The sequence below is a fragment of the Tachysurus vachellii genome, chromosome 25 (genome assembly GCF_030014155.1).
Source record: "Tachysurus vachellii isolate PV-2020 chromosome 25, HZAU_Pvac_v1, whole genome shotgun sequence".
NCBI lineage: Eukaryota > Metazoa > Chordata > Actinopteri > Siluriformes > Bagridae > Tachysurus > Tachysurus vachellii.
The window spans coordinates 8,186,695-8,202,058 of NC_083484.1; the positions used below are offsets into that span (position 1 = coordinate 8,186,695).

Below are 15,364 nucleotides of genomic sequence, written 5' to 3' on the forward strand. Positions count from 1 at the left end.
ATGTAGTCAAAATACATCATCTGTAGGCAGCCAAAGATCACTTGTAAAAGATCACTTGTACAACATTTTGTGCTTGCTGTTTACATAATGTGAGTGACCTGTGAACACAAAGACTGCTTTACCTTTTCCAGCATTCCTAGGTGGCAGAGGTGGTGCATCACCTACAGGAGAGGTGGGACAGTCAGTAGAAATACTGTACACCTGATTGGTGAACATGCCATAGGAAAGGCGTGGTTTATCTCGCTGCCCAGAAAAACCCGGAAGGGAGAGCTTATCATGTGGAGACAGGCTGGATGAGTGACAGAAACTCTGTGGTCTCCGGTCCTTCTTAATTGGGCTTGGCTGTGAAAGAGAAGAGGTGGGCCACACGTATGAGCATAATTGTGAATGATTTTAGACAGAAAATTTCAAATTTCAGAAGATGGAAAATTATAAGAGTAAGGTGGAATGTGAAATATCTAACCTTTTCATCAAGATCATCATCACTCTCATCCATTTCCTCCAGTCTAAGATTCCAGTCATACTCAACATGAACCTTTGGATTAAACTTTCCCTCTGCAGCTTGCATCAACTAAGGCAAAAAAAACACCAACAGCATTTATTTTGCTGTCTAAATCTCTGCTGCCATCTAGCGGCAGTCTTTGGTCTTTACGTTCACCTTTATTTTTGACCAGTAGCTTGCTTCCAAGACATATCTGAAGACTGATTTTTCTAAGGTTTTATGGACTGATGAAATGAGAGTGAGTCTTGATGGGCCAGATGGATGGGCTCGTGGCTGGATCGGTAAAGGCAGAGAGCTCCAGTCCGACTGAGACGCCAGCAAGGTGGAGGTGGAGTACTGGTTTGGGCTGGTATCATCAAAGATGAGCTTGTGGGGCCTTTTCGGGTTGAGGATGGGGTCAAGCTCAACTCCCAGTCCTACTGCCAGTTTCTGGAAGACACCTTCTTCAAGCAGTGGTACAGGAAGAAGTCTGCATCCTTCAAGAAAAACATGATTTTCATGCAGGACAATGCTCCATCACACGCGTCCAAGTACTCCACAGCGTGGCTGGCAAGAAAGGGTCTAAAAGAAGAAAAACTAATGACATGGCCTCCTTGTTCACCTGATCTGAACCCCATAGAGAACCTGTGGTCCATCATCAAATGTGAGATTTACAAGGAGGGAAAACAGTACACCTCTCTGATATATATACACATCAATGAAAGAACTCAACAGTTTGTCATCATTAGCTTTTTACTACTATCTTCAGCACTTTATAGCATTGTTCAGTTATTTTCATTTACGTGACCACACAGTTCTGACATTAAATTGATTAATATCATGATAAAATTTTTTTCATACAATTCTGTAAAACGAGGGTTTGAGCAATTTAGTCTATTGTTAGGCCACAAAAGCCAACAGGTAGCTGCTAACTACTGACTGAACATTTTAACAGCATTATTTACTTACTGCCTCTGCAGACTGATCAATCCTCATCTGCCTGGCAATATCCAGTGCTGTTTCTCCATTGTGATTGGCTAAAAGCAAAATGAGCAGACAATGAGAAGTTAGTACATACTACACAGGGAGCACTGCGTTTCTCTGTGTACCATTATTACTGACACACAACCCGCTAAACTCTGAACATGTGATGTAAACACAGATGCTGCAAAATGAAAAATAAAGGAGCAGGGAGAAAGTGACAAGGGGCAACTAGAAGATGTAGGTGAAAGAAAACAGCAGAAAGTTTCCAAAGTTTGTGATAATTTGAAACTAATAGAAAACTTGAACTGGAGTACCACAACAGTGCAAGTTGGATGCCTCAACATCTCATCCAAAAACACTCCTCGCATCAAGTCCAGTTAACGGAGTCGAAACAAGGCAACATTAGCGTTCACATTTAGCTTAAATCATTATGATTGCTAGTTGAAATGTAAAAATGTATGTTGATTGTGGCTATATGTAGTGACTATTTAAGACCATAAATCAATATGGTGTTATTGACCATATACGTTTTGTGATAGCTTAAGCCTTATTTATGTTCATAGTCTCACTCTCTGTCACACACACACACACACACACACACACACACACACACACACACACACACACACACACACACACACACAAACAGTCTGACCACGATGCCTCTTGAAGAGACACATACCTGCAAATATTGCAGAGTGGCTTGAAGACATTTTTACCAAATTCGACATTCCAACAGAGAAAGTAATATGGGTTTAGTTGTTTTCACGGTTATTTATGTTTTGCAATTTCAGCAATAAAAATGTCAATTTTTGTAAAAAGTAAACAAATTAGTAGTTCATTTTAAAACTGTCTTTTTTCTCTTCCATATTTAGTATTCCTCTTTAAGGCCCCCTGGTGGTCCAGTGGCAGGATCCCACACTCGCGTGTGTGTGTGTGTGTGTGTGTGTGTGTGTGTGTGTGTGTGTGTGTGTGTGTGTGTGTGTGTGTGTGTGTGTGTCTCTCACTGATGTCTGTAGCATGTTTGCCTCTCAGGAGTAATTTGAGGCATTCATGTTTTTCGTAGATGCAGCAGTAGTGCAGGGCTGTGTTTCCTCTCTCAGTCTGTTTATCCAAGTTTCCACTAAACACACACACACACACGCACACACACACACATGTTGTGAATCATCAATGCAGTTTTATCCTTTTCATGGAGGATCTAGAGCCTATTCCAAACATGCACACAGGTGAGTTTAGAATGATTTAAACCTGACGCACAAATTTATGAACAAAAGCCACATACCTAGGATGGCATATCAGAAATAAAACTTGTCCAGCATGTCCATGTTTATCAAGTTAGTTCCAAGTTAGCATAAGTTTATTTGCTCTGGAGATGCTATGTAGTTGAAATTCCAGAATTGTCATTACTATTAGGAAATTGAAAAGTCTGATCTTATATAAAAGTATTACTGAAGTTCCAAGCAGATAAGCCAAGCTAACAAAGTTCCAGCATGTAAATGCTCACATTAATAACAATAAACTAAAGTGGTAAAGTGGCAACTTAATCTTCTGTGACACCATGCTGTTTTATATTATTCTAATTGCTGTTTTTGTTTTTCATTATTATTATTATTATTATTATTATTATTATTATTATTATTATTATTATTAGCAGTAACAGTAGTATTTGCATTATTACAAATAGAGTTTATGACCAAATCAATATTTGTATCAATTCTGAAGACTGAAGAGAGTTGGGAAATGGGTGATTACTACCAAGACGCAAAGTCAGTGATTTATAAAACTTACAATTAATCAATCAATTATTCAATGACACCTCATTTCCCCATCAAATATGTTGGCAACTACAAGATGTTGTTCCTCCACCTGTTCTGAACCAGAAAGTCAACCAGGTGCAGTGATGAATGGTCAGCGGTCCTCACGGCATAGTGCAGTGCTGTCTCTCCAACCTCCTACAAAACATTGAGTCCAGAGATCTCAAAAATCTCAAATGTATGAAAAACATCCCATTTATTGAAAATAATGTTTTAGGGAAAAGAGTACAACTATATAAAAGCACTACACAATATTTTATACATTTCTGAAGTATTGTAAAATTGTTACAAATTTGTTTATAGCAAGAGAAATAACCCTACAATGCTGATTAATTATTTATATGTTTTAAGCTTACTGTTATAAGTTGTGTTTTTGATATAGCATGTAAGATAATGCTAATAAAATAATTTCAGCAGGTTTACACAATTTATACACCGATCTGGCATAAACACTATGACCACATTCTTAATATTGCGTTGAACCCCATTTAGCTGCCAAAACAGCTCAGACCCATTGAGTCATGGACTCCACTAGACCCCTGAAGGTGTGCTGTGGTATCTGCCACCAAGATGGTAACAGCAGATCCTTTATTTCCTTTAAGTTGTGAGGTGGGGCCTCCATGAATCAGACTTGTTTGTTCAGCACATCCTACAGATGCTCAATTAGATTGAGATCAGGGGAATTTGGAGGACAAGTCAACACCTCCAACTCATTGTTGTGTTCCTCAAATCATTCCTGTGCCTTTTTTTTGCTTTGCAGCAGGGTGCATTATGCTGCAGAAAGAGGCCACAACCATCAGAGTATCACTTCTACCTCTACCATCTACCTCATGTAAAAAAAATTTGAAAACATGATTCATCAGACCAGGCCACCTTCTTCCATTGCACCATGTTCTAGTTCTGATGCTCACATGCCCATTATTGGTGCTTTCGGTGGTGGACAGGGGTCAGCATTGGCACCCTGACTGGTCTGCGCAACAAATTGTGATGCACTGTGTATTCTGACACCTTTCCATCAGAACCAGCATTACTTTCAGTAATTTGAGCTACAGTGTCTCATCTGTTGGATTGGAACACATGGGCCAGCCTTCGCTACCCACGTGCATAAATGAGTCTTGGCCGCCCTTGACCCTGTTGCCAGTTCACCACTGTTCCTTGCTTGGACCACTTTTAATAGATTCTGACCACTGCAGTCTGGGAACACCCCACAAAAGCTGCAGTTTTGGAAATGTTCACTTGCTGCCTAATATATCCCACCCACTCACAGGTGCTGTGATGAAGAGATAATCAGTGTTATTCACTTCACCTGGCAGTGCTTATAATGTTATGCCTGATTGGTGTATCTTCAGAGAACATTTTCACAGTAAATTTACTCAAATGCTTATAAACTATTACATAATAGCAAATGGAGGTGTATATTACATGTATCTCAGACTGATAAATCATATAGTTAATAACAGGTTCCACAATAAGTCCATAAACTCACCATTCCTCCATCAGGAAGAGGCTCTGTAAGTTCCACCCCTTCAGCATATACTTGAATGAGAGCCAGAAGGTCACGTGATCTCACTGCATCATTCAGATCGCTCAGCTTCAACACTGCAGAGCTGCAAATCTTCCTTGCAAATTTATGATCCACATATTTGGCATTTATAAACTCCTTGCGAAGTGTCCTAATATAAAAAAAAATTAAAAAACATGAAAGGATGCAGAAAACAGAAAATACTAGCTGTAGAATACAGGATGTGGAAAACAGAATGCAGTAAACAAAGTACATCTGCATTTGAATAAGAAGTTGATTATAAATATTGAAATTTTAGAATTAAGAAACAGCCTTTAATTACTTACATATCACTAGATGGAGTAGGCTTTGGAGATGGAAATGGAAGATTTCCTTCCATAATGTCATTAAAATTACTGTTCCCAACATTCTTGGCCAGCTGAAAGCAGAATATTGAGAATGAATGTACCAGCTGTACTGTTTGATGCAGTTTATTAGCTATGGAGCAGCTGACTAACCCACCAAGAGTTCAGAGGTTCCCAATTTGTCCAGTTCCATGGACTGAATGCGAGAGATGTGTACTCCCATCTCCCTGTGAATGCCTGAACACTCAATACACGTCAGAATGCCCAGGTTAGTCGACAACCATTTTGGATCTACGGGACGAAAGATAAAATAAGCATATTAGCAAATCAGGTCAAAAACCACTGTGTGACACCTCATTTTGAGGGCTTCACATCTCCAGGAGGTCTTTTAGAACTCAAAGGGTAAAGTGGACCTACGTACAGTAAGAGTATTAATACTGAATAAGCAGTAGTGTTAATTTCGTCAGACGAGACGAGACGAAATATGTTAATCAACAACCTTTTTTTTCATGACTAAGACGAGACGATGACAAGACTGCGCCACTGTCCAAAAACGCTGACTAAGACTAAATTAACATGCATTATTGTTGACGAAAAAAGACAAGACGGAAATGTTTTGTATAAAATAAAAACTAAGATAAAATCTCTCTTCATTTTCGTCTACAATTGTCTCTGCTTTTTCATCAGCTGTTACGCCTTTAAAATATTCACGAGTTTGCGGCTTTGCGCTGTTGCTCAAGTTACAGGTCCGCGAAGCGGATCCCGCTTATTATATTGCTACCTACCAAATAAATCGATAATTTGACACAAAATGATGATTTAAAAAGGAGTTTATTGATTTAAAAACAATTGTATTGTTTCCGCTAAAGAAAATAGTGCGCTCCGTCTCTACGGTTAGAATCCTGTGTGTCCATGGCAACGGTGTGTTATAGTTCGCTGCGGTCTGTTATCAAGAAATAAAATAGTGTGTGCGTAGAAAGAATTTGCCCACACGCCGCTCAAAAATAAATGTGTGCATACATACATACATTTTATATATATATATATATATATATATATATATATATATATATGTGTGTGTGTGTGTGTGTGTGTGTGTGTGTGTGTGTGTGTGTGTGTGTGTGTGTGTGTGTGTGTGTGTGTGTATATATATATATATATATATATATATATATACACATATATACACACACACACATATACACACACACACCTACAGTTTTGATCTTAGGCTTTTCATTAAGTTATTTATTTCCACTTTAACACTTGTGTTCCTGATATTATTGCATTTAATGAGGCCTCGTTGTATTTATTCTTACAATAGATTCCAGATGTGGTCAAGCTAAATTTGACTAAAACTAGACTAAAATTAAAAGACTTTTAGTCGACTAAAACTTGACTAAGATACCTTGAGTTTTCTTTTGACTAAATCTAGACTAAAATGACGAGACTTAGTCGACTAAAACTAAGACTAACAAAAAAGATATGTGAATGACTAAATATGACTAAAACTAACAAGGACATTTCGCACAAGACTAAGACTAAGACTAAATTAAAAATAGGTGACGAAATTAACACTAATAAGCAGCTAGTCACTTTTGGCTTTGTTATTTAAATATACAGTACTTACAGTTCAAATTGCAAACAATGTCTTTTGTATTTATACTATAAACAAATGTAACTTTGTAATATAAACAAATGAACAAATATAAATGTATTCATAAGCATAAACAAAGAAAATGTATATAAAAAGCACAACACAAATTACTAATATAGGTACTTTGTTACAAGGCTGTTCGCTTTTTTGCAGCATTCTGGTTGAATTTTGGCCAATTACTCTTGACAAATAATTTTTAATTCCCCAAGGTTACGAGGATCCCACGATTGACTCAACATTTCAAATTCCTCTACACGTTTTTACTGGGTTTCACATCAGTAGATTAGCTAAGCCTTGCAAGTCCTTCCTTTGAGGACACTTTTATGTTGAAACAGCTATCCCCTAGATTTAGTTTCTTGGCAGATGTAACTCTTTCTTCAAACACAGCATTCTCAGTGTGATGTGTGTATTAGATAGCTCTGTGACAGGGAACGCTGCAGCATTAAAGGTACCCATCATTTAGAGGGAATGTCCGGATGCCTTAAGTGACGTTTGAAATTCTATAACTCAGGCTTTAGAACCCTGTAGGTAAGGTGAATGGGTAACATCTCATCAGTATAAGCCTAATCCAATGCTAAATCTCACCCAAAGGAGCATCACTCCTTTCCACTTCTCGTGTCTAACATGTTAGCTCTCCTCCATGAAGCACCCACTGAGTAACCTAGTAGAGCTCTTGTTACAAGAGACTCTATGTGAAGGCACATAAAATAAGCTTTTAAGGGGCATAAGCATATGTGGTGTGGTAATGTAGTTCACAGCAGTTTATGGTCACTGAAGTGCTGGATGTCCAAGTGAGACACCAAAAAGAATGTGGGCTATATAGATAACTGGAGCACTTTTAAAAGCGAGATTGGCTTGTTTGAGCAAGACAGAGTCTATCCAACAGAAGATGCTGCTCTCATTTCTTACAGCATAGAGCACAGTGTCAAAACAGGGCTAAATATTATGTGACAATCCAAAGTCAAGGCCAGTGAGCAGACAGGCAGGCTAAATTAAATATAGATTAAATATAGCAAATGTAGACACAGTTGCAATAGATTTCTCAGACCATTATCTCATCTCATTTAAAATGTATTTTAGTCATAATATATACACCTAGCCAACATCTGTGTCAAATATACATTCATGTCAGCTACTGCACAGTTTTATCAATAATCTACTATCTGTCTAGTTCTCACTGTCTGACCCCATAGAACTTGATCAAGCAAAATAATGCTTAGACTGTCTGAAAGCTCGAGTAGGTGCATAAACAAGCTCTGGTGAATCAGAAATGCAGCAGATATTGTTCTTACCAGAACCAGAAATTGTACCCTCTCATGATCCACCAAGTCTACTTCTACCAAAATGTAAAGGCTATTTGTTGACAGCTTGAATAATGAAGGCTATAGAAGGGGGCAGAGCTTGATCCTACAAAGCTCCAGAGGTACAAAGCAGCCTTACAATTAATTATTGGGACTCAGACCTAGCCTCAATGTAAAAGTCTATTCCCAATCTCTAGAACTATAACCCCATTTATTTTGAGCCACACATTCAACTCCTGAGATACCGGTGATCCTGACCCATTCTGCTCTCTGATCTATCCTGATGCAATATTGGTTGGTGTTTTTCTCACTTGGAAACCATTTGCTGAGAATGGCCCATATGGTCTAAAGACAGTTGAATATTCACAGGAGAATTGGGCTGTAGCATGAAATTGCTGTGGACAGTACCACTTAGGAACCATTAAGTGATAACAATGATATAAAATAATATGAGTAACCAAAACATTACAGTAATGGACTGCAATGTCCTGGTAGTGCTGCATGAAAAGGACCATAAATTAAACTCATTGTCAGTTCATCAGCTGCTCTCAGCATGGCATGAGTATACCAATCACACAATATTTAGTTTATACCACAGTGCTGTTGTGAATTCTCTTTATCAGTCTGGTAGGAAGGTGTGGATTTTTTTTTAAATATATATAATGGCAGTAACAAACAGTTTTATGTTATTGCACTCACTCAAACTAAGCTTACATTACAGAAAATCTACATAATCTAAGGAGTAATAATAATAACAATAATAATAAATGGATTAAAAAGTTTTATCTAACAAAGTCTAATCATTGATAATCGTTGTGTTGTGTGTTGCTTGCTCTATATGAAAAAGTTCATGCTTTTTCTCTTACTCACTTCAGAAGAAAAAACAAAAGAGGCTGGTGAGTCAAGGATTGTCTATATTTGTTATAAACTAAATGATAATAGAAATGAACTTGTCCTGTGGACATTCCACAATTTTTAATGCAAATATAGACAGTGAAAAAGCAAGACATGTCAACAAATTACGTTTGTAAGTGATGGCAAATAAGCTATGGAATAAGAAGGATAAAACACTGCAGGACATGTTATAGAACAAAACTAGTTTGGCATTAATTACTTTTCATATAATGGCATCCCCTTGCATGTTTTATTCCTTACATATTATAAGGCATAAAGTATTTCTTGATATCAGTAATAAAGTGAGTGCTTTTAGACCACCATGTTGCTGACAACGTGATCACAAGTGGCCACTGAAGCTAGACACAGAAAAATTCCATATGTGAACAACTATCAGTCTCGGCTGTGCACTTGTTAGATGATCACCTGAGACCTACTGGCATTGCCACTTAATCTATACACAACTTAACTTTTAATTGACTTATTATTGATCATGCTTTAGCTACAAGGTTACAAGAATGATCACACACACACACACACACACCTGCAGCCCCACAGTCGCAACAAACTTCATTGCCAGGCATACGCAGAACATCTTCAATAATGGCTTTGGTCAGATCCTCCAGGCCATCGTCTCCTGCTGTCTGCTCTCCTCGGAATGCCATGTTCAATGCCTCTTCTTTACTGTTAGTTAGCACTGAAATCCAGCTGTAAATGCAGACATATAGGATAACAACCATGGAACATTTCAAATGCAACTATAACCAGATATGATTACATTACCTTTCAACTTCTGGACACTTCTTTGTGTGTGTGCATGTGCATGTATGTATGTTTTTTTTTTCCTAGGGTAAAATTTCTCTCCTTTAAATGCTTTATTTCCAAAGTATTTGCACAGTCTGTGCTTTTATGCCCTGTTTGCAGTGTAGTATGGCATAGAGACACTGTTCATTTGAGAGAGGCTTAAGAAAAACAACAGACAATTAATGACTGTCCATTGAACTTCCTTCACATGCGCTGTTTTCAAATCAATTCAAACATATAAATCAAATATATAAATTCAGTATATAAATATTATTTTGAAATAACCTGTCCCTGAGCAAGACAGATGCAAAAGAAACCAAAAAACTCTAAACTTCTAAATGTATTCATCCTTTTCAAGTACAGGTATGTAACCAAATACAAATACATTATTCCAATTGTTAAGAGTCCTAAATCATGTTAAATAAAGTTATGAACAATAGTCTGATTTGTATCTTTTAATACAGATACAAGCAAGTGTACTATTGTTTTTTATGTTATTTAAAATGCTTGCTAGAAAGCAAAAGGCATATACATTTTACATCTCTGTCTTTTCATGGTAAAGAGATTAACAGTGGTGTTCATTTCTGATTTCTAGTATCTGCAGCATGCAGCTATTACAAACAGAACCTGGCAACCCTGCTTAGTCACATAAGTTAAGTGAATCATTTTTAATGCTGTGTCAGCAACAAGGCTATTCCATGGTAAGCACATGGTGGACAATACAAGACATACAATTAACTGACACTGACACTAAGCTGACACTAAGATAAACAAGAACAAAAAAGAGGTGTGGGAAGAAGATGCTGTGGGTTCATTGAGTGACTAAATGAAAGCTTCTCAGCTTGAACAATACAATTTTAAATGCTACAACTGCACTACCTTTATGCTTTTATATTCAGAAAAGTGCAAAAGTAATATCAAGTAAATGCACAGGTAAAATACAAACTGCTAACAGATGGTAAATTGGCATTACTTATCATTACCATTACCAAGTTTTTATGATTGGATTATGCAGTTTACTTTATCTTATAATATCTTCTATTCAGAATGATCAAAATTCAATCGCATAACAGAGACTTAATATATACAGTATGTTGCTGAAAATAGGGTAAATATACTTACATTACAAACTCTTGTTCATCTTCAGCCTGAAAGTGATATGTTCGATTATCTACATTAAAACAGAAAAACATAACACTATAACACTAAAACATAGTCCGTTGTATGATCTAATATAGGTTTAAAAAAATAAAAAATAAGAAAGAAAAAACATCTTGGCCAAATTAATTTGCCAGAATTCAGATACAGTGAGGTTTCCAAGACCACCAGACCTAAGAAAAAAACTAAATCTGTACTCACATGTTTTATATTGCCCTTTGTTTTGCTTTTTTATTTCGCATTTGTAATTGTAATTGTCTGTATTGACTATTATACTACAAACAATGTAGTCACTGGAGGTACTGAAAACATTTCCGAATATACTATTGAAAACAGCGTGGCCAGTGAGGACAGTTGGTAAACTGACATGATCACTTTAAAAAATCAGAAATATACAATTAAGTAGCTATAGGCTTTAACCTGAATTAACGTATTATCTATCTATCTATCTAAGTAACCATTTCTGCTTTGATTTTCTTTTTCTCAACTTAGGTGCAAATAGAAATAGTTGAAAGGGGTTGGTTGCTCTTACGAGAAATAAGATCAAAACACTTGCGGTCTTCAGTGCTTGGCTTGACCTGGCATGTGAGTAGGTTCAGTTTGACTGGTTGCCTGTTGGACTGTTATCACACACATACACAAAAAAAGGCAAATAAATTCAGCAATTAACTTTGGTTACAGAATAACAACTTGGATGATGATAATAATAATAATAATAATAATAATAATAATAATAATAATAAAGTTTTATATATTGATTCATTTGGAGCATGGATGCATCTTTGCTACTATAAATGAAAATTAGATTTTTACCAGTCATCAAATGGGAAATTTGAGTGTCTGTAACCGTCTCTAACTTACCGTGGCATGAGAAATAGTGAGAATTCCTCCTTTCACTGAGCACTTCCTTCTTTGCCATACTTTTCGCAGCCTGTGAGGAAAAAGTTACGTCATTAATCATGGCTAACTGCTAGTTTTACTAATATTTATTTATTTGCTATATTTCATCGCCTTCTGTTTTTTTTGTGAGCACATTTAAGGAATTTTAATAGATTTTAAGAAATAAACTGCAATATCTGCACTATGTACATTGTATGTACAACTGTACCCAAGATACCCACAGTGTATATACTGACAATATTCATATATAGATAGGCTTTGGTATTGTAATTCAAATTCACAAAAGGCTGAAAGAATTCTGCCGATTTATCTACTTTAGATAAAAATTTCTACAGTCTTTATGCATATTGTAAATTTTCCTACCCATCACTCTTCTTCAGCAGATATCCTCTCTTCTCACTGCCAAACTCTTTGTTACCCTGCAGTTGGTGCATGCTGTAACCTCCCTGCTTGCTCTGAGAGTCCTGTCCAAGGACAAACATATACATAAATATATGCATGATGTAAGTATACAAATATTAAATACCAGTCCTATACTTTATGGAATCCACAAAATGTGTAAAATAATTGCAGGTAATAAAAAGGAAAATCCATGTTGTACAATGCACTCACACCAAAAAGAACATGAAAAACAATCATTTTCTGTAATAGTAAATACAGACTATGCAACTCAACATACACTACATGCTGAACTTACTCTTCTAGACTTCAGTCCAAAAAGGTAGCAAGTGGAAAACACAGGAAAAAGTGTGAAAAGCATGGTACATAAACAGAAGGCATGTAGCTACTTGTCAACCATCTAACATTACTGAATACTGTGTATTTCAATCAGTGACTTTCTACTGAGCAACCAGTAGGGCACAACACTAGTTACCAGCAAGGTCGACCTCATACTGGCTACCAGCATGGTACAGCACTGGGTACTCCCTCTCTCGCTCTCACACAAATAGGTCTATATGTACTTATAACAATCTTTCAAAAGTTACAATTTTACATTTGTCTACAACACTTGAACAGTTACTAAGATCCATAATATTTCAAGTTACAAATGCATGCTAATGAAATTTGAAAAACTGGTCTTCATGTAATTTTTACTCAGGGTGGACAATTCACTACATAATGAAATTTCTTGATAAATTTGTAAATCTAATTAACCCTACTATAGTGTAACCCTATAAATGTATTCCAAAACACCAATCCCTGCCTTAGCAACTAATAAGGATAATACTCAGCAAGTGTTTTTGTACCTGCTTGGACTGAAATCGGGGCACACCACACTGTCTGCTTACCTCCTTCTGCTCTAACTGCAAGGAGGACTTGATGAGATCCCTCAATGCTGTGAGCTGCTTTTTTTCCTCATCCTGAGTTTGCTTTATCTAGGAACCAGAGAATAGTATTTAATTATATATATTTATATATAGATTAAGATTAAGAATAAAACTGTTACTCATTATAATAATGTATAGAAAGCAGTTCTCAATGCAAAGTACATACATTGTAAAGATCAGCAGCTAGCTTCTCAATGTATTGCTTGAGCTTATCAGCTGTCTTCAAACCATCCTGGAAGAAACTGAAAATAATTACAGAACATAAATTAAGAACAATAATAAAATAATAATTAAGAATACTTCTAATAACATATTTATACCACATAGCTGTTAAATTCTCAATTCTGATTGGTCAGAAGGTGCAGATTAATTTTCTGCAATAGATCAGCTCAGACAGCAGCTCCAGCAACTGTAGTAATTAGTTACCTCAGATAGGAAAATCTTCTTTAAACTAAATCTTAATTTTCCTTAAACTAATTTTCATAACTCATATTCAAGATCTTGCCAACTCTAATAACCTGCCAAAAGGCAGATGAGTCAAATGCCCACAATTCCCACTGCTACCAAGACCCTGACACATTGTGCATTTGTCTGAATGTGAGAAATGTTGGAGCTCAGTGAAAGACTTTGTGAACTACTGCAGACTCAAAAGACTAAAAAGCCATACAGTAGTATTTTAGAGCTCCTCTGCAGCAGATATGATGACTTAACATGGTTGTGTACTGCAAGGCAAGTGCTATAAAATCAATAGGACATGACTCTGCTGATGTGCTGATAGACCAAGGATAGTGCTTAGACTGGCCTTTCTCAGCTCATCACTTTTTAGAAGCCATTGACTTTTTGCTATGGTATGGGAAACATTCTCTAAGCACTTTTTAACATTTCTTTACAAATGTTGCAGACAAATAGAGCTTTTCCACCCAAAAGCCCAGCTTGCCACAGCTTGACCACAAATCTAACCCCGGGACAATCCATACCTTTTCCCATAATTTAACTGTGGCCGTTATAGTAAGAGACGGAGTTTATACAGAAAGCAGGATACAAGATATACATGTACATGTAGCAGGATAAAAATGAGGATGAGCGGCTTCAAGTCACAGTGGAAGTATGTCATAACATTCCCAGAATGGTAGCTGTTATATGATGGGGATACCTAAGTGGTGGGTGGGAACTGGTCAACTTATTGGCACTAAGTTAGTGCAAAAAAAACTAACTGGGGAGAACAAGAAGAAAGATTTATAAAAAATAAATAAATAAATAAAAGTGCTGATCCCATAGTGGAGGTACTTTGTATACAAATTATGCAACACAATTTATAATTGATTGTTAAATGAATAACTTACTTGCACTGTGCATGGTAATACTTTATCAGGTTCTGGAGAAGGTCAACACCTTTTTTTGTCTTAATCTCATTCACCTTGATCAGGTACTGTGAAAGCAAGGGAATTTTTAAACATATGAACGCATGTCAGGTTATCATACCACCTTCCACATTTGTGGCCAATTTGACATTTAAAACTTTTACACAGATTGGTCTGGTTGAGTCTTTTTAAATACTTTACATACTAAAAGCCTCCATTGTAAACCTCTTGCAAAAAAATTTGTAATAACATGTTTTTGTTCCTCAGTACAGATGCCTGAAGAAGGGCTTCTTCACATCAGACTCATGACATGACAGTTGTCTAGAAACTGAAGATAGCTAACAAATACATCAATAAAACAAATCCTTAATCCTGATTTATGCCACAAGAAAATCTGGCTAAACTTGCAGTTTAACTGAAGTCTGCTGTTTTGCATCTGTGCTCAGGATTTATTTCATTGCATGTATGAGTACATCTGTCAGCATAAAACAACACACTGTGAGGCCTGGCCTTACACAGAACGGAATAAGATGAAAGTTTTGAGGGACATTTAGCTAAACCTTTTCAGTGCAGAAAGAAGAGTGAATAGAATGAATTAAGCAACAAAAATGAATAAGACAGAAAATAAATAATCAAATCATGCCAAAAAAAAAGACAATTTTTTTAACAACAATAATAATAATAATAATAATAATAATAATAATAATAATAAAAAACAAAGCACAATTCTTGCACAGATAATTTTGTGTATTTTAATACACTGCTCCAAAACTTAAAAGAACACTTAAAAAAAACACAGTGGATTTAGAGAAA

At 36.3% G+C, this 15,364-nt stretch overlaps 1 protein-coding gene across 7 annotated transcripts in view; it reads right to left on the bottom strand.

Annotated features, from left to right (window-relative positions):
• Positions 1-15,364, bottom strand: part of asap1b (ArfGAP with SH3 domain, ankyrin repeat and PH domain 1b) — a 63,220-nt gene that overhangs the window by 12,917 nt on the left and 34,939 nt on the right. For all 7 annotated transcript variants that reach the window (XM_060862199.1, XM_060862196.1, XM_060862193.1 and 4 more), the window contains 16 exons: positions 14,534-14,619; positions 13,357-13,432; positions 13,152-13,238; positions 12,226-12,326; positions 11,824-11,893; positions 11,495-11,582; positions 10,927-10,975; positions 9,545-9,708; positions 5,306-5,439; positions 5,131-5,222; positions 4,769-4,955; positions 3,335-3,420; positions 2,473-2,588; positions 1,451-1,518; positions 464-571; positions 123-342 (listed from right to left, as the gene is read on the bottom strand). In XM_060862199.1, coding sequence (XP_060718182.1) covers positions 123-342; positions 464-571; positions 1,451-1,518; positions 2,473-2,588; positions 3,335-3,420; positions 4,769-4,955; positions 5,131-5,222; positions 5,306-5,439; positions 9,545-9,708; positions 10,927-10,975; positions 11,495-11,582; positions 11,824-11,893; positions 12,226-12,326; positions 13,152-13,238; positions 13,357-13,432; positions 14,534-14,619 — 1,732 coding nt within the window. The remainder of the gene's footprint in view (positions 1-122; positions 343-463; positions 572-1,450; positions 1,519-2,472; positions 2,589-3,334; positions 3,421-4,768; positions 4,956-5,130; positions 5,223-5,305; positions 5,440-9,544; positions 9,709-10,926; positions 10,976-11,494; positions 11,583-11,823; positions 11,894-12,225; positions 12,327-13,151; positions 13,239-13,356; positions 13,433-14,533; positions 14,620-15,364) is intronic.